At 51.2% G+C, this 26,230-nt stretch overlaps 1 protein-coding gene across 5 annotated transcripts in view; it reads left to right on the forward strand.

The window, feature by feature from the left end:
* The window catches only part of sema4f (sema domain, immunoglobulin domain (Ig), transmembrane domain (TM) and short cytoplasmic domain, (semaphorin) 4F), a 335,297-nt gene that overhangs the window by 128,668 nt on the left and 180,399 nt on the right, over positions 1-26,230 (forward strand). For all 5 annotated transcript variants that reach the window (XM_038793156.1, XM_038793155.1, XM_038793152.1 and 2 more), the window contains one exon: positions 25,209-25,369. In XM_038793156.1, coding sequence (XP_038649084.1) covers positions 25,220-25,369 — 150 coding nt within the window. In that variant the 5' untranslated portion in view covers positions 25,209-25,219. The remainder of the gene's footprint in view (positions 1-25,208; positions 25,370-26,230) is intronic.

The following is a 26,230-nucleotide window of genomic DNA, read 5'->3' on the forward strand; positions in this document are numbered from 1 at the left end:
TCCTTGATCTTTATGTCGTCTTTGTCGACAGGAATAGTGCTGGAAGACTGGAGGATAGCAAATATTGTCCCCCTTGTTCAAGAAGGGGAGTAGAGACAACCCTGGTAATTATAGACCTGTGAGCCTTACTTCGGTTGTGGGTAAAATGTTGGAAAAGGTTATAAGAGATAGGGTTTATAATCATCTTGAAAAGAACAAGTTGATTAGCGATACTCAACACGGTTTTGTGAAGGGTAGGTCATGCCTCACAAACCGTATCGAGTTTTTTGAGAAGGTGACCAAACAGGTGGATGAGGGTAAAGCGGTTGATGTGGTGTATATGGATTTCAGTAAGGCGTTTGATAAGGTTCCCCACGGTAGGCTATTGCAGAAAATAAGAAAGTATGGAATTGAAGGTGATTTAGCGGTTTGGATCAGTAATTGGCTAGCTGAAAGAAGACAGAGGGTGGTGGTTGATGGCAAATGTTCATCCTGGAGTTCAGTTACTAGTGGTGTACCGCAAGGATCTGTTTTGAGGCCACTGCTGTTTGTCATTTTTATAAATGACCTGGAAGAGGGTGTAGAAGGATGGGTTAGTAAATTTGCAGATGACATGAAGGTCGGTGGAGTTGTGGATAGTGCTGAAGGATGTTATAGGATACAGAGGGACATAGATAAGCTGCAGAGCTGGGCTGAGAGGTGGCAGATGGAGTTTAATGCGGAAAAGTGAGAGGTGGTTCACTTTGGAAGGAGTAACAGGAATGCAGAGTACTGGGCTAATGGCAAGATTCTTGGTAGTGTAGATGAACAGAGAGATCTCGGCATCCAGGTACATAAATCCCTGAAAGTTGCCACCCAGGTTAATAGGGCTGTTAAGAAGGCATATGGTGGGCTAGCCTTTATAAGCAGAGGGATTGAGATTCGGAACCACAAGGTCATGCTGCAGCTGTACATAACTCTGGTGCGGCCGCACCTGGAGTACTGCGTGCAGTTCTGGTCACCACATTAGAGGAAGGATGTGGAAGCTTTGGAAAGGGTTCAGAGGAGATTTACTAGGATGTTGCCTGGTATGGAGGGCAGGTCTTACGAGGAAAGGCTCAGGGAATTGAGGTTGTTTTCGTTAGAGAGGAGAAGGCTGAGAGGTGACTTAATAGAGACATATAAGATAGTCAGAGGGTTAGTTGGGTGGACAGTGAGAGTCTTTTTCCTCGGATGGTGATGACCAACACGAGGGGACATAGCTTTAAATTGAGGGGTGATAGATATAGGACAGATGTCAGAGGCAGTTTCTTTACTCAGAGTAGTAGGGGTGTGGAACGCCCTGCCTGCAATAGTAGTAGACTCGCCAACTTTAAAGGCATTTAAGTGGTCACTGGATAGACATATGGATGAAAATGAAATAGTGTAGGTCAGATAGGCTTCAGATGGTTTCACAGGTCGGCGCAACATCGGGGGCCGAAGGGCCTGTACTGCGCTGTAGTGTTCTATGTTCTATGAAGGTGATTGATGAAGTAGCTGAAGATGGTTGGGTCTAGGACACTACCCTGAGGAAATCCTGCAGTGATGTCCATGGACTGAGGTGACTGGCCTCCAACAACCATCTTTCTTTGTGCTAGGTATGTCTCAGTGGAGAATTTCCACCGTTTTCCCATTCACTCCAATTTTTTGCCATTGTTGCCATTTTGATCAAACGCCTTGATATCAAGATCAGTCACTCTCACTTCATCTCTGGAGTTTGGCTCTGTTGTCCATGTATGAACCAATGCTGCAATGAGGTTATGAGCTGTGGCCGTGGCGGCAGCCAAACTGCGTGTCCATGAGCAGGTTATTGCAAAGTAAGTGCCACTTGATAGCACTGTTGGTGACTCCTTCCATTTCACTTTGCTGATGGAGGGTAGACTGATGGGGCATTAAGTGGCTGGATTGGATTTGTCCTGTTTATTGTATACAGGACGCACCTGAACAATTTTCCACATTGCCAGGGAGATACCTGTGTTGTAGCTGTACTAGAACAACTTGGCTAGAGGTGTGGCAAGTTCTGGAGTACAAGTCTTCAGTTCTATTGCCGGAATATTGCCAGGGTCCATAGCCTTTGCAGTATCCATTGCCTTCAGCGGTTTCTTGATATCACGTGGAGTGAATCGTATTCGCTGAAGACTGACATCTATGATGCTGGGGACCTCTGGAGGAGACCGAGATGGATCATCCACTTGTCATTTCTGGCTGAAGATTGTTGAAAATGCCTCAGCCTTGTCTTTTGCACATATGTGCTGGGCTCCTCTATCATTGAGGATGGAGATATTTGTGGAGCCTCCTCCTCCAGTGAGTTGTTTAATAGTCCACCGCCATTCACGGCTGGATGTGGCAGGACTGCAGAGCTTAGATCTGATGCGTTTGTTGTGGAATTGTTTAGCTCTGTCTATTATTTGCTGCTTATGCTGTTTGGCACACAAGTAGTCCTGTGTTGTTGCTTCACCAGGTTGACATCTCATTTTTTGGTATGCTTGGCGTTGCTCCTGGCATGCTCTCCTGCACTCTTCATTGAGAAAGTTGCCCAGCAAGTTGTCTGCAATAACTTTCTCAACGAAATGAAAAATGATATAATGACTATTGATATGAATAGAGCAGGGGTGGGCAAACTTTTCCGTGCAAGGGCCACATTCAGAAATTCACAATTTTAAAGGGCCGCATAGTATATTAAGTAAAATAATTACTTCACCTGGTTATGATTCTGGGCGCCTCATATAGAACAGTACAGCACAGAACAGGCCCTTCGGCCCTCGACGTTGTGCCGAGCAATGATCACCCTACTCAAGTCAATGTATCCACCCTATACCAGTAAGTAACCCAACAGCCCCCCCCATTAACCTTAAAAAAAAATAAAAAAATTTAAAAATTCTTTTTAAAAGAAATTTTTTTTTTTTTTTAATGACTTGGTGGGCCGCATAAAGACCTTTGGCGGGCCGTAGTTTGCCCACCCCTGGAATAGAGGGATTGCTAGGACAAGCCATAGCGTGTCCGAACATGGGGTGTGAAGGGATACAGTGGTGAGGGGGTTAAAGGGCTACCATCCTATTTCCTGCTCTCCCCTGGGCTGAGATTTACTGGTGCACACCTCCAATTCCAGCCCCGCCCACATGATAACCGCTCGGGCTCACTTTCTCAGATTCCAACTACCAAATGCTGAATGCCAACTGAACTACAGCTTCCATCAGGCACCGTGGGCTGGTCTGCCCCCAGATTCCTCACTGCCCCACAAGCCACATGGGTAATGTAGTTCTGACCAGTGATTGTGTTCGGGAAGAATTGCCCCCTCTGTGATTGGCTCAACAGTGTGGTTGAATGGACATTCTGGAAGGGATTTCAAAGTAGTTTGGGCACTGATTGGCTGAGAGAGACTTGCTCATATTTTATGGCCCCCTGTCATTTGGAGGCCCTGTGCCTGGGCATGGTGTGTTTCATTGTAAATCCGCCATGGAGGTGGCGTTTCTAATCTGTATGACTCTTTGTCTCGTTCCACTGAGGCTGTGTGATCTACTGAGCATGCAGCATTTCCTGTTTTTCTTTTAGATTTCCAGCATCTGCAGTAATTGCTTTTCATTTAGAATTAAAATTTTTGGCCATGTTGATGAATAGCTTAAACTGATAAAGGGATAGACAGTTGGGAGAGCCACATACATCCCCACAGTATGGGGAAATCCCTGTGCTCACTTTTTTTCAGAAGCACAAATCTGTTCCATAGCGATATATTTGAAGTACATGCGTTATGGATAAATGTCAACAGTGAATACAGCGAACAAGGAATGCAATTTAGCAAGTCAGTAATGCGAGATAAGTGATAGAAAAGAAGTCAGTTAACTGAGTGTTGAATACATGCAGAAAATAAAGCGAAATAACAAAGGGACAGAGATCTAAAAGGGAGCACTCCACTTGGCAGCTGTGAGAGATTAGCGGTTAAATTAATTTTAAAAATAAAGTTATGGTTCCTTTTTGCTGTGGATTTGGCAGTATTACTAATGTCATGATTTGGTTTATTTGGTTAAAGTCTTTGCCAGAGTACATATTTCCAAACTTCCTGCAACATCTCCAGTACACTGATCCAGGAAGATAAACCCTTGTAAAGAAATACTTGATTGTACAACTCACTAGGAACAGGAATCTTGGCTTATCCAACATAATTGAAAAACAACTTAACTGGTCATATTCATATTGCTGTTCAGGGGATTAAAATTGATTACCATGTTTCCTCCATTACAATAGTGACTGTCTGAAAAGTACTTCATCAGCTGTAAAGTGCTTTAGAATGTTGTGAAATCATGAAAGGGCCCATATATATGCAAGTTGTTCTTTAATTACTGACTGTGCATGCACACTGGTCTGTTTTGGCACAAAACCCACATCGCCTTTCCTGGGATGGGGGGGCGGTGGAGGTGGTGGAAGCGAGGTTGGGTCGGTCGATCGACGTTGGGGTGGTGATGGGGAGTTCATTGGGAAGGGATTCACAGGTCTGCTTTTGGACATCATGGCATAATAGAGCTGAGTGTCAAGGTCCCCGTTTCAATGACTGGTCAGTAGCCAGTCATTTTATATTAGCCGCGACAGCAGCATCTTGATTAGCCCTCTGAAATGGCCCAGCAAGCTATTCAGTTAAATGGTAATTAAGGATGAGGAACAAATGCTGGCCCAGCCAGTGATGCCCACATCCCTTAAATTAAAAAAATAAAGCCAGACTGTCATTTGTCTGAATACCATTGCTCTAGAACAGTAGGGTTCTGTTACTAAGTGCTATCCAGTAATACTCATTAGAAAGTGCAAGTATATGGATGTCCGGTGAAAGCTGGTCTGGTCTCAGTTGTAATCCTCTCAAAATGTGTGGTTAATATTCACAACCGAAGATCACATCCTGGCAGCAGTGTGTATTTAAGTACCAAGGTGATAGGTTTGGGTCAAAGACCTGGGTGGTTAATTATTATGGATGGGAATAAAATATCCTGCCTATTAACTTTTGGTTCTGTAGTTATGAGTTTGTATCCTCACCTTACATCAGAAGAGTCTATAATCCCTCTGAAGGTGCTTTGGATGTTGGTGGGGGTACTGAGCACAAGAGTAATGTTTAATAAAGCATTAAAGTAGTACAGAGCTTTCCAAAAAATATTCCTCCACATTGATAAATTCTAGACATTCAGACTGATTTTCTTTTTTAACTGTTTAATGGTTTTTGTATTTCATTTTAAAAATTCTATTAATTTCATTTTATGGCTTTTGAGAGCGGGGTGAGACGTACGCAGACATGGGGAGAATGTGCAAACTCCACACGGACAGTGACCTGGGGCTAGGATGGAACCTGGGTCCTTGGCGCCGTGAACATAAGAATAGGGGCAGGAGTAGGCCATCTGGCCCCTCAAGCCTGCTCCGCCGTTCAATGAGATCATGGCTGCATGGCTGATCTTTTGTGGACTCAGCTCCACTTTCCTATCCGATGTTTATTCCTTTATTCTTCAAAAAACGATCTATCTTGAAAACATTTAATGAAGGAACCTCAACTGCTTCACTGGGTAGGGAATTCCACAGATTCACAACCCTTTGGGTGAAGAAGTTCCTCCTAAACTCGGTCCTAAATCCTGGAAAGGTGCAGATCTTGGAAAGGTGCAGAGGTAACAGAGTTGTTGTCATGGGTGACTTCAAGTTCCCTCATGTTAACTGGAACCTCCTAACTGCAAATGGTTTGGCTGGTGCAGATTTTATCAGGTATGTACAGGAAGGTTTCCTTTTTTTTTTAATAAATGTTTTTATTCAGTTTTCATATTTTATATTGAACAAATTACAAATTGTTAGGAGAAAGAAAAAAGAAAAAAAACAAACACGCAAAAATTAACATACATATTTACAGGTAAGCATCTTCGTAGTAGTAACTGCGCCCCCCCCCCCCCCCCCCCCCCCCCCAACATGTTTATTTAGTTTGGTTTTGGGCCTTAGCTAGCCATCGAACCCCCGTAACGAACCTGTAGCCCCCCCCCCCCCCTCCCGCTACCTTCCCCCGACTATTCTTCCTCTTGTACATTGGCCACAAATAGGTCCCGGAACAGTTGCATGAATGGCTCCCACGTTCTGTGGAAGCCGTCGTCCGACCCTCGGATGGCAAATTTGATTTTCTCCATTTGGAGAGATTCCGAGAGGTCGGACAGCCAGTCCGCAGCTCTGGGCGGTGCTGCTGACCGCCAGCCAAACAGGATTCTACGGCGGGCGATCAGGGAGGCAAAGGCAAGGGCGTCTGCCCTCCTCCCCAGGAATAGATCTGGCTGTTCTGAAACCCCGAAGACCGCCACTATCGGGCATGGCTCCACCCTCACTCCCACCACTTTGGACATAACCTCGAAGAAGGCTGTCCAGTACTCCACGAGTCTGGGGCAAGACCAGAACATGTGGGCGTGGTTGGCCGGGCCTCTTTGGCACCGTTCACATCTGTCTTCCACCTCCGGGAAGAACCTACTCATACGGGTTCTTGTTAAGTGGGCTCTATGTACCACTTTTAGTTGCGTCAGGCTGAGCCTTGCGCACGTGGAGGTGGAGTTGACCCTATGCAGTGCTTCGCTCCAGAGTCCCCACCCGATCTCCATCCCCAGGTCGTCCTCCCATTTCCTCCTTGTTGCGTCCAGTACGGTGTCGTCCCTATCTACCAGTCGGTCATACATGTCACTACAGTTCCCTTTCTCTAGGATACTTGCGTCCAGTAGGTCTTCCAGTAGTGTCTGTCGTGGCGGTTGTGGGTACGTCCTTGTCTCCTTTCGTAGGAAGTTTTTGAGCTGCAGGTACCGTAGCTCGTTCCCCCCAGCTAGCTGAAATTTCTCTGTCAGTTCGTCCAGTGTTGCGATCCTGTCGTCCGTGTATAGGTCCCTGACTGTCAGTGTCCCCCCGTCCTGCCTCCACCTTTTGAAGGTGGCGTCGGTCAGTGCTGGTTTGAACCTATGGTTGTTGCAGATGGGAGCCCTGTTCGACATTTTGGTCAGGCCAAGTTGCTGCCGCAGTTGGTTCCAGGATTGGAGGGTGGCTGTCACCACTGGGCTGCTGGAGTGTTTTTTGGGTGGGGATGGGAGTGCTGCCGCGGCGAGGGCCCGAAGGGAGGTTCCCATGCAGGAGGCCTCCTCCGCACGCACCCACTCAGCTTCTGGCTCCTGGATCCATCCCCTTACTCGCTCGGCTGTTGCTGCCCAGTGGTAGAATTGTAGATTCGGGAGGGCTAACCCTCCCCTGGTTTTTGTTTTTTGTAAGACCTTCTTTGGGATCCTAGCATTTTTACCCCCCCATACGAACGCCATGATGAGTTTGTCCAGCGCTTTGAAAAAGGCCTTGGGGATGTAGATCGGAATGGATCTAAACAGGAAGAGGAACCTGGGCAGTACGTTCATTTTGATCGTCTGAACTCTCCCCGCGAGGGAGAGCGGGAGTGTGTTCCATCTTTGCAGGTCCTTTTTAACTTCCTCCGTCAGGCTGGTGAGGTTCCATTTGTGGATCCCTTTCCAGTCATGGGCTATTTGGATCCCCAGGTAGCGGAATTTATGTCGGGCTTGTTTGAACGGCAGCCCCTTTAGTGCTGCCCCCCCCCCCCCCCCCCCCCCCTTGCGGGTGTACTGGGAAGATCTCACTTTTGCTCATGTTGAGTTTGTAGCCCGAGAAGGCTCCAAACTCTTTCAGGAGCGCGATGATTCCGTCCATGCTGCTTTGTGGGTCCGAGATATAGAGGAGCAGATCATCCGCATAGAGTGAGACTCTGTGCTCTCTACCTCCCCTTCGGATCCCCCTCCAATTTTTTGCTGCCCTGAGCGCGATTGCTAGCGGTTCAATTGCTAGTGCGAACAGCAGCGGGGACAGTGGGCATCCTTGTCTGGTGCCCCTGTGCAGCTGGAAGTATTGGGAGTTGGTATTGTTGGTCTGTACACTCGCCATGGGAGCGTTGTACAGGAGCTTTACCCAAGCGGTGAACCCTGTTCCAAGCCCGAACCGCTCCAGTACCTCTATGAGGTATTTCCACTCGACTCTGTCGAAGGCCTTTTCTGCGTCCAGGGAGACGATCACCTCTTGTGTTCTCTCCCCGGAGGGGGTCATTATCACGTTCAGCAGGCGCCTGATGTTCGCGGTCAGCTGTCTACCTTTGACAAAGCCCGTCTGGTCCTCTGTGACCACCTCAGGTACACAGTCTTCTAGCCTTTTGGCTAGGATTTTGGCCAGTATTTTGGCGTCTGCATTCAGCAGAGATATGGGTCTGTATGACCCACATTCCGTTGGGTCTTTGTCTTTCTTAGGTATCAGCGAGATTGAGGCCTGTGCTAACGTGGGTGGCAACGTGCCCATAGCTAGCGAGTCTGTGAACATCTCCCGCAGGTGCGGGGCCAGCGCTGCCGCAAATCTTTTGTAGAAGTCCGCCGGGAATCCGTCCGGTCCCGGCGCCTTCCCCGCCTGCATGGAGCTAATGCTCTCCATGATCTCTCCCAGTGCTAGTGGTGCTTCCAGATCCCGTTTTCTGCCCTCTCCCACAACTGGTATGTTCAGTCCGTCAAGAAACCGGTTCATCCCAGCCTTCCCCGTTGGGGGCTCTGAGGTGTACAGCTCTTGGTAGAAGGCCTTGAAGGTTTTGTTAATCCTCTCTGGTTCTGTTTCCAACGTGCCTCTGGTATCTCTGATTTGCGCAATTTCTCTGCTGGCTGCCTGCTTTCTCAGCTGGTGGGCCAACAGGCGGCTGGCTTTGTCTCCGTGTTCGTATAGGGCCCCGCGTGCCTGGCGGAGTTGGTGTACTGCTTTCCTGGTGGAGAGCAGGTCAAAGTTCCTTTGTAATTCTTTTCTCTCCGCCAGGAGTTCTACAGTCGGGGCCTCGGAGTATTTATGGTCTACCTCCAGTATGGAGTCGACCAGCTTCTGCCTAGCCACCCTTTCCTCCCTATCTCTTTGCGCTTTGTAGGCTATGATTTCCCCTCTTAGTACGGCCTTAAGCGCTTCCCAGAACGTGGAGGGTGAGACCTCCCCGTTTTGGTTGATCTCAGTGTACTCCGCTATGGCCTGCGCTATCCTTTCGCTGAAGGCCTTGTCAGCTAGTAAGGCACCGTCCAACCTCCATTTGGGGCGCTGGGCCCTTCCCGTCTCTAGCCGCACATCCATGTAGTGTGGAGCGTGGTCTGATATCACAATTGCGGAGTATTCCACCTTGTCTATCTCTGGAAGCACCGTTTTCCCCACCACAAAGAAGTCAATTCTGGTGTACACGTTGTGTACTGGGGAGAAGAAAGAGAATTCTTTCTCCCCCGGATGGGCGAATCTCCAAGGGTCTACTGCTCCCATCTGCTCCATATAGTGGCTGAGTTCCCTTGCCATGTTTGAGGTTCTCCCCGTTCTGGGGTTTGATCTGTCCGTCGTTGGGTCCTGTACACAGTTGAAGTCCCCCCCCCATGATTAGTCGGTGCGTCGCTATGTCCGGGATTTCTGCCATGGTCTTTTGGATGAAGCTCGTGTCGTCCCAGTTGGGCGCGTACACGTTAACTAGAACTACCGGCGCCCCATCCAGGGCCCCGCTGACCATGACATACCGTCCCCCTGGGTCCGTAACCGTCTTTGTCGCCCTAAACATTGTCCTCTTGCCAATCAGGATCGCCACCCCCCTGGCCCTTGCCCCATAACAGGAATGATAGGTTTGTCCCACCCAGCCCTTTCTTACCCGCAGTTGGTCCTGCTCCCTCAAGTGCGTCTCTTGGAGGAAGACTATATCGGCCCTCATGTTTCTAAGGTGGGTGAGGACTCTAGATCTCTTCACTGGGCCGTTAAGTCCCCTTACGTTCCAGGTGACTATTCTGGTGGGGGGCTTCTGCCCCCTTGCTCCTGTGGGGTTAACCATATTTGTCCGGTGGACGCGCCCCTGCCCTCTGGGGTTTCCCTTTGTTAGGGGGCCGTCCAGGATGTCCACTATCACTGCTCTCCCCATGCGGTCGGGGTCCCTGCGCTCCGGGGTTCCCCCTTGTCCCGGGGACACCCGCCATGGCCGTCCACTGTGTGTCCGCCACGCGGGTAGTCCCCTGCACTCCGGGGGGCCCCTTCACCCACAGACCGTACTGGGTGGGTGCTTGCAGCAGTTCCCTGTTTCGAGCCCTTGTCTGTGGCACTTTGTGGCCCTATTCCCTTACTGGCCTCCTTTGTCCCTTCGTCCCTGCATTTCCCCTCCCTGGTCTCTCGCCCCCCGAGTGCCCCCCCCCCCCCCCCCGCTCTATCCCTTTCGGGGATACCCCTGTATACCCCTCCATTGCCCCTCTCTCCCCCATTCCTGTCCCCATTTGCTCTCCCATCTTTGATGGGTGATCCCCCCCCTCCCCTGCCTGGCGCCTTCCCCCCTGTTGGGGGTGCGCTGCGGCCCTGCTCTGTTGCGCGCCCCCTTCGCTAGCTTTCCTGCTAGCACGGTGGCTCCCCTCTCGGAGGTTGCTGTCCCGCTTCCCCTCTCCCCTCTCCAGTACTCCCGTTCCCTCGTGCCGGGGCCTGGCCTCCCACCTGGAGCGGGCCCTTGGGCATTGGGTTGTTTTTCGTTCTAGGTGTTCCTGCCAGGGGGGAGGGGGCTGGCTTTGCCTCGCCCCTCCCCACCCCCCCGTTGGCATGACGTATCTCCTTGCCATGGGCCCCTCGTCCCTACTTCCCATTTATTTTTTCCAGCCCGTGCTCCTCGACGAATCTATTCGCCTCGGCAGGGGCTGTAAAGAAATATTCCTTGTGTTGGTATGTGACCCAGAGTTTTGCTGGGTACAGCATACCAAAACGTACTTTGTTCTTATAGAGAGCTGCTTTCGCTCTGTTGAACTCCGCCCGTCTCTTAACTATGTCCGCTCCAAAATCCTCGTAGATTCGGATGGCGTGCCCGTCCCAATTGCAGGCTCTATTCTCCTTGGCCCAGCGCAGGATTGTCTCCCTATCCCGGTACCGGTGCAGTCTGGCTATAACTGCTCTCGGTTTTTCCCCTTCCTTGGGCTTCGGGCGCAGTGACCGATGAGCTCTGTCCATTTCCGGTGGGGTGGGAAAAGTTTCCCGCCCCACTAAGGAGCCCAGCATCGCAGCCACGAATGTTGTGGGATTTCTACCCTCTATCCCCTCTGGCAGGCCCATTATCTTAATATTTTGCCTTCTCGAGCTGATCTCCTGGTCGTCTACCCTGCCCTTCAGGCTCCCCTGTGTTGCCTTCAGTTTCACCATTCCCCTCTCCAGGGATATGCCCCGGTCGTTCGCGTCAGTCGCTGCCTTCTCCAGCTCTTTAATGGTTGCCCCCTGGGCTTCCAGTATCTTCCCTTGGGCATCCACTTTCTTCTCCAGTCTGGTCAGAACCTGCTGCACCCCTGACATGGCCCTGGTCACTGCTGCCTGTGCGTCTGCTTTTAACTCTGCCTTGATTGCCTGCAGCTGCTCCCTCACCACCTCGGCAAAGGCTTCCTTCCAATTCACGCCCCCCTCTAACCCCAGGGGAGAGGTTGCCCGTCCGTCCAGCTCTTCTGGATGCGGCGAAACATTCTTCCCGCCGCTTCGCGTGTTGACTCGTTCGCCCGAGCTGGCTTGCCCTTTGCCCCGTCTACTTCCGGTGCCCCCTTTCTCTTGGTTCCCTTCTGGCATTTTTTTCTCCCCCTTCCCCTTCATCTTTTCTTCTCTCCTTGTTCTTCTTTTCCCCCTTTTCCGCACCCTATTTTTATTTTATTTATTATTATATATCTATATATATATATATATTTTTTTTTTTATAAATTCTTTTTTTTAAATTTATTTCCCCTACCCCTTTTCTCTTTACCAGTTTTCTTTTGGGTTGAACAGAAATACAAGTCTCTTTTTTTCTTTTTTGTCTTCTCTCCCCACTCAACCAGGAGAGAGAGAGAGAGAGTCCCTTTGTCTCTTTGTCCTTGCCACGTGGTGGTCACTGCAGTTGGGGGGGGGGGGCGGGGGGCAAGTGGGCCGGTGGTCGCTGCCGGTTGGGGGGGGGGGGGTGTCCCCGCTGCTGGCTTTGGGGGGGGGGGGGTGTCCCCGCTGCTTTGGGGGGGGGGGGGTGTCCCCGCTGCTTGTGGGGGGGGGGGTGTCCGCGCTGCTTTGGGGGGGGGTGTCCCCGCTGCTTTGGGGGGGGGGTGTCCCCGCTGCTTGTGGGGGGGGGGGGTGTCCCCGCTGCTTGTGGGGGGGGGTGTCCCCGCTGCTTGTGGGGGGGGGGGGGTGTCCCCGCTGCTTGTGGGGGGGGGGGGTGTCCCCGCTGCTTGTGGGGGGGGGTGTCCCCTCTGCTTGTGGGGGGGGGTGCCCCGCTGCTGGCTGGGGGGGGGGGGGGGGTGTCCCCGCTGCTGGCTGGGGGGGGAGAGAGAAGAGGGGCCGCCGCCGCCGCACCGCTTCTGGCCCGCGTTGGGGGGGGGGGGGGGGGAAGGGAGAGAAGAGGGGCCGCCGCCGCCGCACCGCTCCTGGCCCGCGTGGGGGGGGGGGGGGGAGGGAGAGAAGAGGGGCCGCCGCCGCTGCACCGCTCCTGGCCCGCGTGGGGGGGGGGGGAGGGAGAGAAGAGGGGCCGCCGCCGCTGCACCGCTCCTGGCCCGCGTGGGGGGGGGGGGGGGGGAAGAGAAGAGGGGCCGCCGCCGCTGCACCGCTCCTGGCCCGCGTGGGGGGGGGGGGGAACAGAAGAGGGGCCGCCGCCGCCGCACCGCTCCTGGCCCGCGTGGGGGGGGGAAAGAGAAGAGGGGCCGCCGCCGCTGCACCGCTCCTGGCCCGCGTGGGGGGGGGGGGGGGGGAGAGAAGAGGGGCCGCCGCCGCTGCACCGCTCCTGGCCCGCGTGGAGGGGGGGGGGGGGGGGAGGGAGAGGGGTTGGACCTGCTGCTGTTGGGCCCCCAAGTCGCTTCCTCTGCCGTCGCCGCTCCGCTGCCGCTCCTGCGCTCCGGCTCCTCCGCTGCCGCGCTCCGGCTCCTCCGCTGCCGTCCTCCGGCTCCTCCGCTGCCGTCCTCCGGCTCCTCCGCTGCCGCGCTCCGGCTCCTCCGCTGCCGCGCTCCGGCTCCTCCGCTGCCGCGCTCCGGCTCCTCCGCTGCCGCGCTCCGGCTCCTCCGCTGCCGCGCTCCGGCTCCTCCGCTGCCGCGCTCCGGCTCCTCTTCCGCCGTCCGGCCTGTCGGGGGGGGGGGGGGGGGGGGTGTTCTCCTTGTTTGGCGCTTGCGGGAGCCCCTCTCCCTGCGACCTCCTTGCTCGCCGCCCGGAAGTCGAATCCACAGGAAGGTTTCCTGTCTCAATATGTAGATAGGCCGACTAGGGGGGAGGCCATATTGGACTTGGTGCTCGGCAACGAACCAGGCCAGGTGTCAGATGGGAGAGCATTTCGGTGACGGTGACCACAACTCCTTGACCTTACCATTGTCATGGAGTGGGATAGGAACAGACAGTATAGAAAGGTATTTAATTGGGGGAGGGGAAATTATACTGCCATTAGACAGGAGTTTATGAGCATAAAGTGGGAACAATTGTTCTTGGGGAAATGCACAACAGTAATGTGGGGGTTGTTTAAGGAGCACTTGCTGTGAGTGCTGGACAATTTTGTCCCATTGAGACGAGGAAGGGATGGTAAGGTGAAGGAGCCTTGGATGACCAGAGAAGTGGAGCTTCTAGTCAAGAGGAAGAAGGAAGCTTACATAAGGTTGAGGAAGTAAGAATCTGGCACGGCTCTAGAGGGTTACAGGGGAACCAGGAAGGAACTCAAAAATGGACTTGGGAGAGCTAGAAGGGGGGCATGAAAAAGCCCTGGTGGGTAGGATTAGGGAAAATCCCAAGGCGTTCTACACTGTGAGAAATAAGAGGATGATTAGAGTGAGAATAGGACCAATCAGGGATAGTGGAGGGAACTTGTGCCTAGAGTCTGAGGAGATGGGGGAGGCCCTAAATGAATATTCTGCTTCAGTATTCACTAGAGAGAGGGACTTTGTTGCTCATTAGAACAGTGTGAACCAGATTAATAGACTCAAACAGGTTGATATTAAGAAGGAGGATGTGCTGGAAATTTTGAAAAGCATCAGGATAGATAAGTCCCCTGGGCCTGAAGGGATATACCCAAGGTTACTACGGGAAGCGATGGAGGAGATTGCTGCGATGATCTTTGCGTCCTCACTCTCCACTGGAGTGGTACCAGATGATTTGGAGGGACGCGAATGTTGTTCCCCTGTTTAAGAAAGGGAATAGGGAAATCCTGGGAATTACAGACCCATCAGTCTTGTGTCTGTGGTGAGCAAAATATTGGAAAGGATTCTGAGAGATAGGATTTATGATTATTTAGAAAAAGATAGTTTAGTTAAAGATAGTCAGCATGGCTTTATGAGGGGCAAATCATGGCTCACAAGCCTCATTGAATTCTTTGAGGATGTGACGAGACACATTGATGAAGGTTGGGCAATGGATGCGGTGTATATGGATTTTAGTAAGGCATCAACTGCCCAACCTTCATCAATGTGTCACGTCACATCCTTAAAGAATTCAATGAGGCTTGTGAGCCATGATTTGCCCTTCATTAAGCCATGCTGACTATCTTTAACTAAACTATGTTTTTCTAAAAGGCTCATTCAGAAAGTCAGGGGGCATGGGATACAGGAAAATTTGGCTGTCTGGATACTGAATTGGCTGGCCGAAAGAAAACAGTGGGAGTCGATGGAAAATGTTCCGCCTGGTGGTCGGTGACCAGTGGTATCCCGCAGGGATCTGTTCTGGGACCTCTGCTCTTTCTGGTTTTTTGGATGAGGAAGTGGAACGATGGGTTAGTAAGTTTGTCGATGACACGAAGGTTGGTGGAGTTGTAGATAGTGTTGAGGGCGGTTCCAGGTTTCAACAGGATATTGACAGGATGCAGAGCTGGGCTGAGAAGTGGCAGATGGAGTTCAACCTTGATAAATGTGAAGTGATTAATTTTGGAAGGTTGAATTTGGATGATATCCACGGTTGATTTTCCCTCTTTCTACCTTTTATGTTGGTATAAACTTGCTGAGCACTGTGAAAAATCGCTTGGAAGGTTCACCACTGTTCCTCAACTGTTTCACCACGAAGTCTTTGCTCCCAATCTACCTTAGCCAGCTCTAATCTCATCCCATTGTAATCTCCTTTGTTTAAGCACAAAATACTAGGATTGGATTTTACTTTCCCAACCTCCATCTGTATTTTAAATTCCACCATATTATGATCGCTTCTTCCGAGAGGATTCCTAACTATGAGATCATTAATCAATCCTGTCTCATTACACAGGACCAAGTCTAGGATTGCTTGCTGCAATCTATCATCAAGGAAGAAATATAGCGAGGCATCTGGATGGAAATTGTCCCATTGGGCAGACGCAGTTGGGTTCATAAAGGGCAGGTCGTGCCGAACTAATTTAGTGGAATTTTTTGAGGACATTACCAGTGCGGTTGATAACGGGGAGCCAATGGATGTGGTATATCTGGATTTCAAGAAAGCTTTTGACAAAGTGCCACACAAAGGGTTGCTGCATAAGAAAAAGATGCATGGCATTAAGGATAAAGTAGTAGCATGGATAGAGGATTGGTTAATTAATAGAAAGCAAAGAGTGGGGATTAATGGGTGTTTCTCTGGTTGGCAATCAGTAGCTAGTGGTGTCCCTCAGGGATCCGTGTTGGGCCCACAATTGTTCACAATTTACATAGATGATTTGGAGTTGGGGACCAAGGGCAATGTGTCCAAGTTTGCAGATGACACTAAGATGAGTGGTAAAGCAAAAAGTGCAGAGGATACCGGATGTCTGCAGAGGGATTTGGATAGGTTAAGTGAATGGGCTAGGTTCTGGCAGATGGAATACAATGTTGACAAATGTGAGGTTATCCATTTTGGAGGAATAACAGCAAAAGGGATTATTATTTAAATGATAAAATATTAAAACATGCTGCTGTGCAGAGAGACCTGAGTGTGCTAGTGCACGAGTAGCAAAATGTTGATTTACAGGTGATTAAGAAGGCAAATGGAATTTTGTGCTTCATTGCTAGAGGGGTGGAATTTAAGACTATGGAGGTTATACTGCAATTGTGTAAGGTGTTAGTGAGGCAGCACCTGGAGTATTGTGTTCATTTTTCGTCTCCTTACCTGAGAAAGGACATACTGGCGCTGGAAGGTGTGCAGAGGAGATTCACTAGGTTAATGAATGAAATGAAATGAAAATCGCTTATTGTCACAAGTACGCTTCAATGAAGTTACTGTGAAAAGCTCCTAGTCGCCACATTCCGCGCCTGTTCGGGGAGGCTATTACAGGAATCGAACCGTGCTGCTGGCCTGCCTTCAAAGCCAGCGATTTAGCCCTGTGCTAAACATCCCCTGTAATCCCAGAGCTGAAGGGGTTGGATTACGAAGATAGATTTTTTTGTTTTTTAAATCATTTTTATTGAGAAATTTTGATTTTATACAACATTGACGCACCTTAGTAAAATACCGAAAATAACAATAATATTAACAATCATATACATTCGCCCCATCCCATGAACAACCCAGCATGTTAACAACAACGCATATTAACACACTATAAAGTTACAGAATAAACACTACAATAATGCACCCCCCCCCCCCCCCCCCCCCCCCCCCCCGGGGTTGCTGCTGCTATTGACCCAGTTACCTATCTCTGAGCCAGGAAGTCCAAAAAAGGCTGCCATCGTTTATAGAACCCTTGTATTGATCCTCTCAGGGCAAATTTGACCTTTTCCAATTTTATAAATCCCGCCATGTCACTGATCCAGGTCTCCACACTTGGGGGCCTTGCATCCTTCCATTGTAACAGAATCCTTCGACGGGCTACTAGGGACGCAAAGGCCAGGACACCGGCCTCTTTCGCCTCCTGCACTCCCGGCTCTACCGCAACTCCAAAAATTGCGAGTCCCCACCCTGGTTTGACCCTGGATCCAACCACCCTCGACACCGTCCCCGCCACCCCCTTCCAGAATTCTTCCAGTGCTGGGCATGCCCAGAACATATGGGCGTGGTTCGCAGGACTCCCCGAACATCTGGTGCACCTGTCCGCACCCCCGAAGAACCTACTCATCCTAGTCCCGGACATGTGGGCCCGGTGCAGCACCAGAGGATGAGACTAAGCCTCGCACATGAGGAGGAAGAGTTGACTCTCTCCAAGGCATCCGCCCAAGTCCCGTCCTCTATCTGCTCCCCGAGTTCCTCCTCCCATTTAGCCTTCAGCTCCTCCACTGACGACTCCTCCACCTCCTGCATTACCTTATAGATGTCAGACACCTTCCCCTCTCCTACCCACACCCCCGAAAGCACTCTGTCCATCGTCCCCCGCGAGGGCAGCAAAGGGAATCCCTCTACCTGTCGCCTAGCAAACGCCTTTACCTGCAAGTATCTGAACATGTTCCTTTGGGGAAGCCCAAATTTATCTTCCAGTTCCCCCAGGCCCGCAAACCTCCCGCCAATAAACAGGTCCCTCAATTTGCTGATGCCCGCCCTTTGCCACCCCCTGAATCCCCCATCCGTGTTCCCCGGGATGAACCGATGGTTGCCACCCAGTGGAGCCTCCATCGAGCCCCCTGTTTCCCCCCGATGCCGTCTCCATTGTTCCCAGATTCTTAGGGTCGCCGCCACCACCGGGCTCGTGGTAAACCTCTTAAGGGAGAGCGGCAACGGTGCCGTTACCATGGCACCCAGGCTCGTACCTCTACATGACGCCATCTCCATTCTTTTCCACGCCGCCCCTCCCCCCTCCATCACCCATTTACGCACCATTGACACATTGGCTGCCCAATAGTACCCCAGAAGGTTGGGCAGTGCCAGCCCACCTCCATCCCTTCCTCGCTCCAGGAACACCCTCCTCACTCTCGGAGTCCCATGTGCCCACACAAAACTCAGAATACTGCTAGTCACTCTCCTAAAGAAGGCCCTGGGGATAAATATGGGCAGGCACTGAAAAAGGAACAAGAACCTCGGAAGCACTGTCATTTTGACGGACTGCACCCTCCCCGCCAACGACAATGGCAGCATGTTCCACCTCCTGAACTCCTCCTCCATCTGATCTACCAGCCTGGTAAAGTTATGCTTGTGGAGAGTCCCCCAGTCCCTGGCCACTTGCACCCCCAGGTACCTAAAGCTCTCCCCTGCCCGCCTAAGTGGGAGCCTACCAATTCCTTCCTCCTGGTCTCCAGGGTGCACCACAAACACCTCGCTCTTGCCTAAGTTTAATTTATAACCTGAGAAGGTCCCAAACTCGGCCAGTAACTCCATCACTCCCGGCATCCCTCCCACCGGGTCCGCCACATACAGTAACAGGTCGTCGGCATACAACGACACCCTATGTTCCTCTCCACCTCGCACCAAGCCTCTCCACCTCTCTGAATCTCTCAATGCCATCGCCAGCGGCTCGATTGCCAGTGCAAACAACAAGGGGGACAAGGGGCAACCCTGCCTGGTCCCTCGGTAAAGCCGGAAGTACTCCGACCTCCTCCTATTCGTAGCCACGCACGCCATCGGGGCCTCATATAACAGCCTTACCCATCTAATGAACCCTTCACCAAATCCAAACCTCCCCAACACCTCCCATAGGTACCCCCACTCCACTCTATCGAAGGCCTTCTCCGCATCCAGTGCCACCACTATCTCTGCCTCCCCATCAATCGCCGGCATCATAATGACATTCAGCAATCTCCGCACATTCGTGTTCAGCTGCCTTCCCTTCACAAAACCTGTCTGGTCCTCGTGCACAACCCCTGGCACACAGTCCTCTATCCTGGTGGCCAGGATTTTTGCCAGCACCTTAGCGTCCACGTTGAGGAGAGATATGGGCCTGTATGAACCACACTGCTGGGGGTCCTTGTCCTTCTTTAAAATTAACGAGATCAGCGCCCGTGACATCGTCGGGGGCAAAGTCCCCCCCTCCCACGCTTCATTGAGTGTTCGCACCAGCAAGGGGCCCACTAGATCCACAAACTTTTTATAAAATTCCACCGGGAACCCATCCGGCCCCGGTGCCTTCCCTGACTGCATCTGCCCGATCCCCTTAACTAGCTCCTCCAGCTCAATTGGCGCACCCAACCCCTCCACCTTCTCCTCCTGCACCTTCGGGAAAGAAAGCCCGTCAAGGAACCTCTCCATTCCCCTCCTCTCCCCCGTTGGCTCTGACCGGTACAGTTCCCCGTAAAAATCCTTGAAGACCTCATTCACCTCTACCCCCTTCCGCACCACATTCCCACTCTTATCTCTCACTCCAGCAATCTCCTTGGCCGCATCCCGCTTACGCAGCTGATGAGCCAGCATCCTACTCGCCTTTTCACCATGTTCGTACACTGCCCCTTGTGCCTTCCTCCACTGTGCCTCCGCCTTTCTAGTGGTCAGCAAATCAAATTTAGCCTGCAGGCTGCGCCTCTCCCCCAACAGTCCCTCCTCTGGTGCCTCTGCATACCTCCTGTCCACCTCCAGCATCTTTCCCACCAGTCTATCCCTCTCACTCCTCTCGCTCCTCTCCCTGTGTGCCCGGATGGATATCAGCTCCCCACGAATTACTGCCTTCAGGGCTTCCCAGACCATCCCCACCTGAACCTCCCCCGTATCATTCACCTCAAGGTACCCCTCAATACTTGCCCGGACCCTCCTACACACCTCCTCCTCCGCCAACAACCCCACATCCAACCGCCACAACGGACGTTGGTCTCGCACCTCTCCCATCTCCAACTCTATCCAATGCGGAGCGTGGTCGGAGATTGCAATGGCCGAATACTCGGCCTCCTCCACTCTCGGAATCAGTCCCCTACTCACCACGAAGAAATCTATCCGAGAGTAGACCCTATGTATGTGGGAGAAGAAAGAGTACTCGCGTGCCCTCGGCCTTACAAACATCCATGGATCCACCCCACCCATCTGGTCCATAAACCCTCTCAGTACCTTGGCCGCCGCCGGCCTCCTACCCGTCCTAGAGCTGGACCGATCCAGTGAAGGATCCAACACCGTATTAAAGTCCCCCCCTATGATCAGACCTCCCGCCTCCAGATCCGGGATCCGTCCCAACATACGCCTCATAAAGCCCGCATCGTCCCAATTTGGGGCATACACACTAGCCAGTACCACCTTCTCTCCTTGTAGCCTGCCCCTAACCATCACATACCTACCCCCCTTATCCGCCACCACCTCCGATGCCTCAAACAACACATTTTTCCCCACCAGAATCGCCACTCCCCGGTTCCTCACATCCAACCCAGAGTGGAAAACCTGCCCCACCCATCCCTTCCTCAGGCGGACCTGGTCCGCCACCCTCAGGTGGGTCTCCTGAAGCATTGCCACATCCGCCTTTAGCCCCTTCAGGTGAGCCAGTACCCTCGACCGCTTCACCGGCCCATTCAACCCTCTCACATTCCAGGTGACCAACCGGATCAGAGGGCGTCCTGCCCCCCTCCCCCGTCGGCTAGCCATAGCCCGTTGACTGCCCGCCCCAGGCCAGCACCCCCTGCTCGACCCCGTCCCCATAGCGACAACCCCTCACCTCTGTCCCCCCAGCCCCCACCAGCTCCTTCTTGACCCTACCAGCAGCAACCCGGTATTCCCCTTTCCCCCCCCTCCCTTGCCCCCCAGGCTAGGAACCCTCCCAGCCGCGAACCGTCCTCCATTGTACTTCCGTGGGTCAGCTAACTTCTGCTGACCCCGGAAACTCCCGGCAATAGCCCGACCCCTCCCGAAGTGGGATCATCCCCCAATCTATCCCTCCTCCTGGCACCGCTCCAGCGCGGGGAAGAACCAGTTAAGGCCCCGCCTCCCCCGTCACCATCTCCACCCCCCAGCCCCGCAGCACGGGAAACCAGAGGAAAGCCCGCGCTTTTGCACTGCCCCACCACACCCTTCTGACGCAGCTCCCAAATATCAGCCCCACTCCATACCCCCACTCTGGCATAGAATACAACATACCCGGTAACTATAGGCCGGTGAGCCTAACGTCTGTGGTGGGTAAAGTCTTGGAGAGGATTATAAAAGATAAGATTTATAATCATCTAGATAGGAATAATATGATTAGGGATAGTCAGCATGGTTTTGTGAAGGGTAGGTCATGCCTCACAAACCTTATCGAGTTCTTTGAGAAGGTGACTGAACAGGTGGACGAGGGTAAAGCAGTTGATGTGGTGTATATGGATTTCAGTAAAGCGTTTGATAAGGTTCCCCACGGTCGGCTATTGCAGAAAATACGGAGGCTGGGGATTGAGGGTGATTTAGAGATGTGGATCAGAAATTGGCTAGTTGAAAGAAGCCAGAGAGTGGTGGTTGATGGGAAATGTTCAGAATGGAGTTCAGTTACGAGTGGCGTACCACAAGGATCTGTTCTGGGGCCGTTGCTGTTTGTCATTTTTATAAATGACCTAGAGGAGGGCGCAGAAGGATGGGTAAGTAAATTTGCAGACGACACTAAAGTCGGTGGAGTTGTAGACAGTGCGGAAGGATGTTGCAGGTTACAGAGGGACATAGATAAGCTGCAAAGCTGGGCTGAGAGGTGGCAAATGGAGTTTAATGTGGAGAAGTGTGAGGTGATTCACTTTGGAAAGAATAACAGGAATGCGGAATATTTGGCTAATGGTAAAATTCTTGGTAGTGTGGATGAGCAGAGGGATCTCGGTGTCCATGTACATAGATCCCTGAAAGTTGCCACCCAGGTTGATAGGGTTGTGAAGAAGGCCTATGGTGTGATGGCCTTTATTGGTAGAGGGTGGTCAGGCAGGTAGTGCTGAGGAAGTGGGGAGGCTGCAGAAGGATCTAGACAGTTTGGGAGAGTGGTGCAGGAAATGGCTGATGCAATTCAACGTGAGAAAATGTGAGGTCTTGCACTTTGGAAAAAAGAATCCAAGCATAGACTACTTTCTAAACGGTGAGAAAATTCATAATGCCAAAGTACAAAGGGATCTGGGAGTGCTAGTCGAGGATTCCCTAAAGGTAAACATGCAGGTTGAATCTGTGATTAAGAAAGCAAATGCAATGTTGTCATTTATCTCAAGAGGGTTGGAATATAAAAGCAGCGATGTACTACTGAGCCTTTATAAGGCTCTGGTTAGGCCCCATTTGGAGTACTGTGTCCAGTTTTGGGCCCCACATCTCAGGAAGGACATACTGGCACTGGAGCGTGTCCAGCGGAGATTCACACGGATGATCCCTGGAATGGCGGGTCTAACATATGATGAACGGCTGAGGATCCTGGGATTGTATTCATTGGAGTTTAGAAGGTTAAGGGGAGATCTAATAGAAACTTACAAGATAATACATGGCTTAGAAAGGGTGGATGCAAAGAAACTGTTTCCGTTAGGCGAGGAGACGAGGACCCGTGGGCACAGCCTTAGAATTAGAGGGGGTAAATTCAGAACAGAAATGCGGAGACATTTCTTCAGCCAGAGAGTGGTGGGCCTGTGGAATTCATTGCCGCAGAGTGCAGTGGAGGCCGGGACGCTAAATGGCTTCAAGGCAGATATAGATAAATTCTTGATGTCGCGAGGAATTAAGGGCTACGGGGAGAATGCTGGTAGGTGGAGTTGAAATGCCCATCAGCCATGATTGAATGGCGGAGTGGACTCGATGGGCCGAATGGCCTTACTTCCACTCCTATGTCTTATGGTCTTATGGTCTTAGGGATTGAGTTCCGGAGCCATGAGGTCATGTTGCAGTTGTACAAAACTCTAGTACGGCCGCATTTGGAGTATTGCGTACAGTTCTGGTCGCCTCATTATAGGAAGGACGTGGATGCTTTGGAACGGGTACAGAGGAGATTTACCAGGATGTTGCCTGGTATGGAGGGAAAATCTTATGAGGAAAGGCTGATGGACTTGAGGTTGTTTTCGTTAGAGAGAAGAAGGTTAAGAGGTGACCTAATAGAGGCATACAAAATGATCAGAGGGTTAGATAGGGTGGACAGCGAGAGCTTTCTCCCGCGGATGGAGGTGGCTAGCACGAGGGGACATAGCCTTAAACTGAGGGGTAATAGATATAGGACAGAGGTCAGAGGTGGGTTTTTTACGCAAAGAGTGGTGAGGCCGTGGAATGCCCTACCTGCAACAGTAGTGAACTCGCCAACATTGAGGGCATTTAAAAGTTTATTGGATAAGCATATGGATGATAAGGGCATAGTGTAGGTTAGATGGCCTTTCGTTTTTTTTTTCCATGTCGGTGCAACATTGAGGGCCGAAGGGCCTGTACTGCACTGTATCGTTCTATGTTCTATGTTCTATACCCCCCCGACCCTCCCCTCAAGATACACAGCTCAGACAATGTCCCACAGCACAAAAACAAAAACATAGCAGAACAACCCCTCCGTAAATAACCATATCAAAATTGCAAAAGTACTAAAAGAAGAAGAAAACAACAGAAGAAAAAAAGAACACAGCAACAGCAGAATCCAGCACTAATATCTTACAGCCAACCTCGCAACCCCCAACCCCTAGTTCAAGTCCAGTTTCTCCGTCCGCACGAAGGCCCACGCCTCCTCCGGGGAATCGAAATAATAATGCCGGTCCGAATAAGTTACCCACAGGCACGCGGGCGGCAACATTCCGAACTTTATCTTTTTTCTATAAAGCACGTCTTTCGTCTGATTAAATCCGGACCGCCGCTTAGCCACCTCCGCACTCCAGTCCTGGTAGATCCGCACTACCCCATTCTCCCAATTGCTGCTCTTCACCTTCTTGGCCCAGCACAGCACGCACTCCCGATCACTGAACCGGTGGAACCTCACCAGCACCGCACGCGGGGGTTCATCTTCCTTGGGCCTCCTGGCCAGCACCCTGTGCGCTCCCTCCAGCTCCAAGGGCAGATGGAGAGATCCGGCCCCCACTAGCGAATTCAGCATTACAGCCACATAGGCTGTCAGGTCCGATCCCTCCAGCCCCTCTGCAAGGCCCAAGATCCGCAGGTTTTTCCGCCTCATGCGGTGATCCAGCTCCTCAAAGCGTTCCTGCCACTTCTTGTGGAGTGCTTCGTGCCCCTCCACCTTACTCACGAGGACCACGGCCTCCTCCTCTCGTTCAATGGCCTGCGTCTGCAACTTCTTGATGGCAGCACCCTGGGTGGACTGAATCTCTGACAGCCTTCTGTTCGTTTCCTGCAGAGAGCTCAGTACTTCATCCTTGAATTCTTTAAAGCAGCACAGGAGATCAGTTTGTTGTTCCTGGGCCCAGAGTCTCCATTTCTCTGGAGCTCTGTCGGCGGCCATCTTGGATCCCTTCCCCCGTTTTTTCTGAGGAGCTGCTGCTGTTTTTTCCCCCTTTCCACTCCGAGTTCGAGTCATGGACTGCAGGGAAAGTCGTTCAGCACACCTTCCCCCACCGGGAGACGTCGAAAAATTTCCGTTTTGGGCTCTCAAAAGAGCCGAAAAATCTCTTTAAAACGGGAGCTCCCAGATGTGTGGCTTACTGATCCATCACAGCCACCGGAAGTCCGGATTATGAAGATAGATTGAGTAGACTGGGACTGTACTCGTTGGAATTTAGAAGGATGAGGGGGGATCTTATAGAAACATATGCAATTGTATAAGGTGTTAGTGCGGCCACACCTGGAGTATTGTGTTCAGTTTTGGTCTCCTTACTTGAGAAAGGACGTACTGGCGCTGGAGGGTGTGCAGAGGAGATTCACTAGGTTAATCCCAGAGCTGAAGGGGTTGGATTATGAGGAGAGGTTGAGTAGACTGGGACTGTACTCGTTGGAATTTAGAAGGATGAGGGGGGATCTTATAGAAACATTTAAAATTATGAAGGGAATAGATAGGATAGATGCGGGCAGGTTGTTTCCACTGGCGGGTGACAGCAGAACTAGGGGGCATAGCCTCAAAATAAGGGGAAGTAGATTTAGGACTGAGTTTAGGAGGAACTTCTTCACCCAAAAGGTTGTGAATCTATGGAATTCCTTGCCTAGTGAAGCAGTTGCGGCTCCTTCATTAAATGTTTTTAAGATAAAGATAGATCTTTTTTGAAGAATAAAGGGATTAAGGGTTATGGTGTTCGCACCAGAAAGTGGAGCTGAGACCAGAAAAGATCAGCCATGATCTCATTGAATTGCGGAGAAGCTCAAGGGGCCAGATGGTCTACTCCTGCTCCTAGTTCTTATGTTCTTATAGCTAAGAAGAGACACTTACCACTGTGCCACCGTACTGCCCAGAATTTAAATTTTTTAAGATTTTGTCGTTTAATAGTCTTGTCTCTGATAAGATTTTTGTTGTCATTTTTCTTCCAGTTTTTTTGATGTGTTTCTCCATTTTTTTTTTTCATTTTCAGAACTTCAGAACATGACATCAGTGAGAAGTTTCACCCAGGATAGTTATGCCAGCTCCTTTAACACCTTTCTGGTGGATCAGCAAAGTAATCGTCTCTATGTGGGAGCAATTAATGCGATCTTCATCCTTAACTTGACTTCTGTGGCGGTGGATCCATTTAAGGTAATTGTTTGAATACAAATCTGTCGACTGTGTGTGATTCAGAATTCCTAAGCAGTCATGGCAATGAGTTGTTGACTGCAGTCATGCAAGAATTGGATGTTTTTCAAGACTTTTGCTGAATGTAATCTGTGGTGTGTTGTTAGGTCTTCTTTGGATTTATCAGGATAGGGGAACTGAAGTGTTGGGAAAAAATCTGAGTTTGTGGAGCTGCGTTAGTTAGGATCTGCCAAAATTTAATCTGGACTGAGTGATACTGTGATTTGATAATGTATGTATTTATGTGTAAAAGAGGTCAAGGATTAGGAAAGACTTTTCAAATCTCCTCCTTCTTGCTGCCTAGCTCTTGCTGACAATCCGGCATTATTACTCAGTCTAGTAGGCCTTCCGGTGACAACGATGTGCTGAGAAGTCGCACATCCGGTGGCTCTCATCTCGTGAACCTGCAAAATAGCCACTTTTCACCTGAAAAACGTCTCAAAATTGAACAATTCATCCTCTTTACTTTAGCAGAACAACAGGAAGAAAAAGAAAGGATGCCGGGCAAAAGTCAGTCCAGGGGCCAAACAGACCAGGAGTGGGAAGAGTCTGGATCAGCACCGAATGGACGAGCTGACCGGCGCACAAGGTGGTGTAATCAAAACTTCGCCCGGAACAAGAGGGTGCAACCAGCCACGCTCAAAGCCCTCCCTCACCAGAGGGTGGCTGGATGGCGTTCCTCTCGAGAGCACTGAGGGAGCACAGAGAGAGACAAAATTGGACATTCAAGCGGCAATGAAGGGCGTGGTGACCGATGCTCTGACGCACATGCAGCTGGCCCTGACAAAGCCAAAAAGAGATAGGAGGCCCGGGAGTTGGGTATCA

The sequence above is a fragment of the Scyliorhinus canicula genome, chromosome 3, assembly GCF_902713615.1.
Source record: "Scyliorhinus canicula chromosome 3, sScyCan1.1, whole genome shotgun sequence".
NCBI classification, from domain to species: Eukaryota; Metazoa; Chordata; class Chondrichthyes; order Carcharhiniformes; family Scyliorhinidae; genus Scyliorhinus; species Scyliorhinus canicula.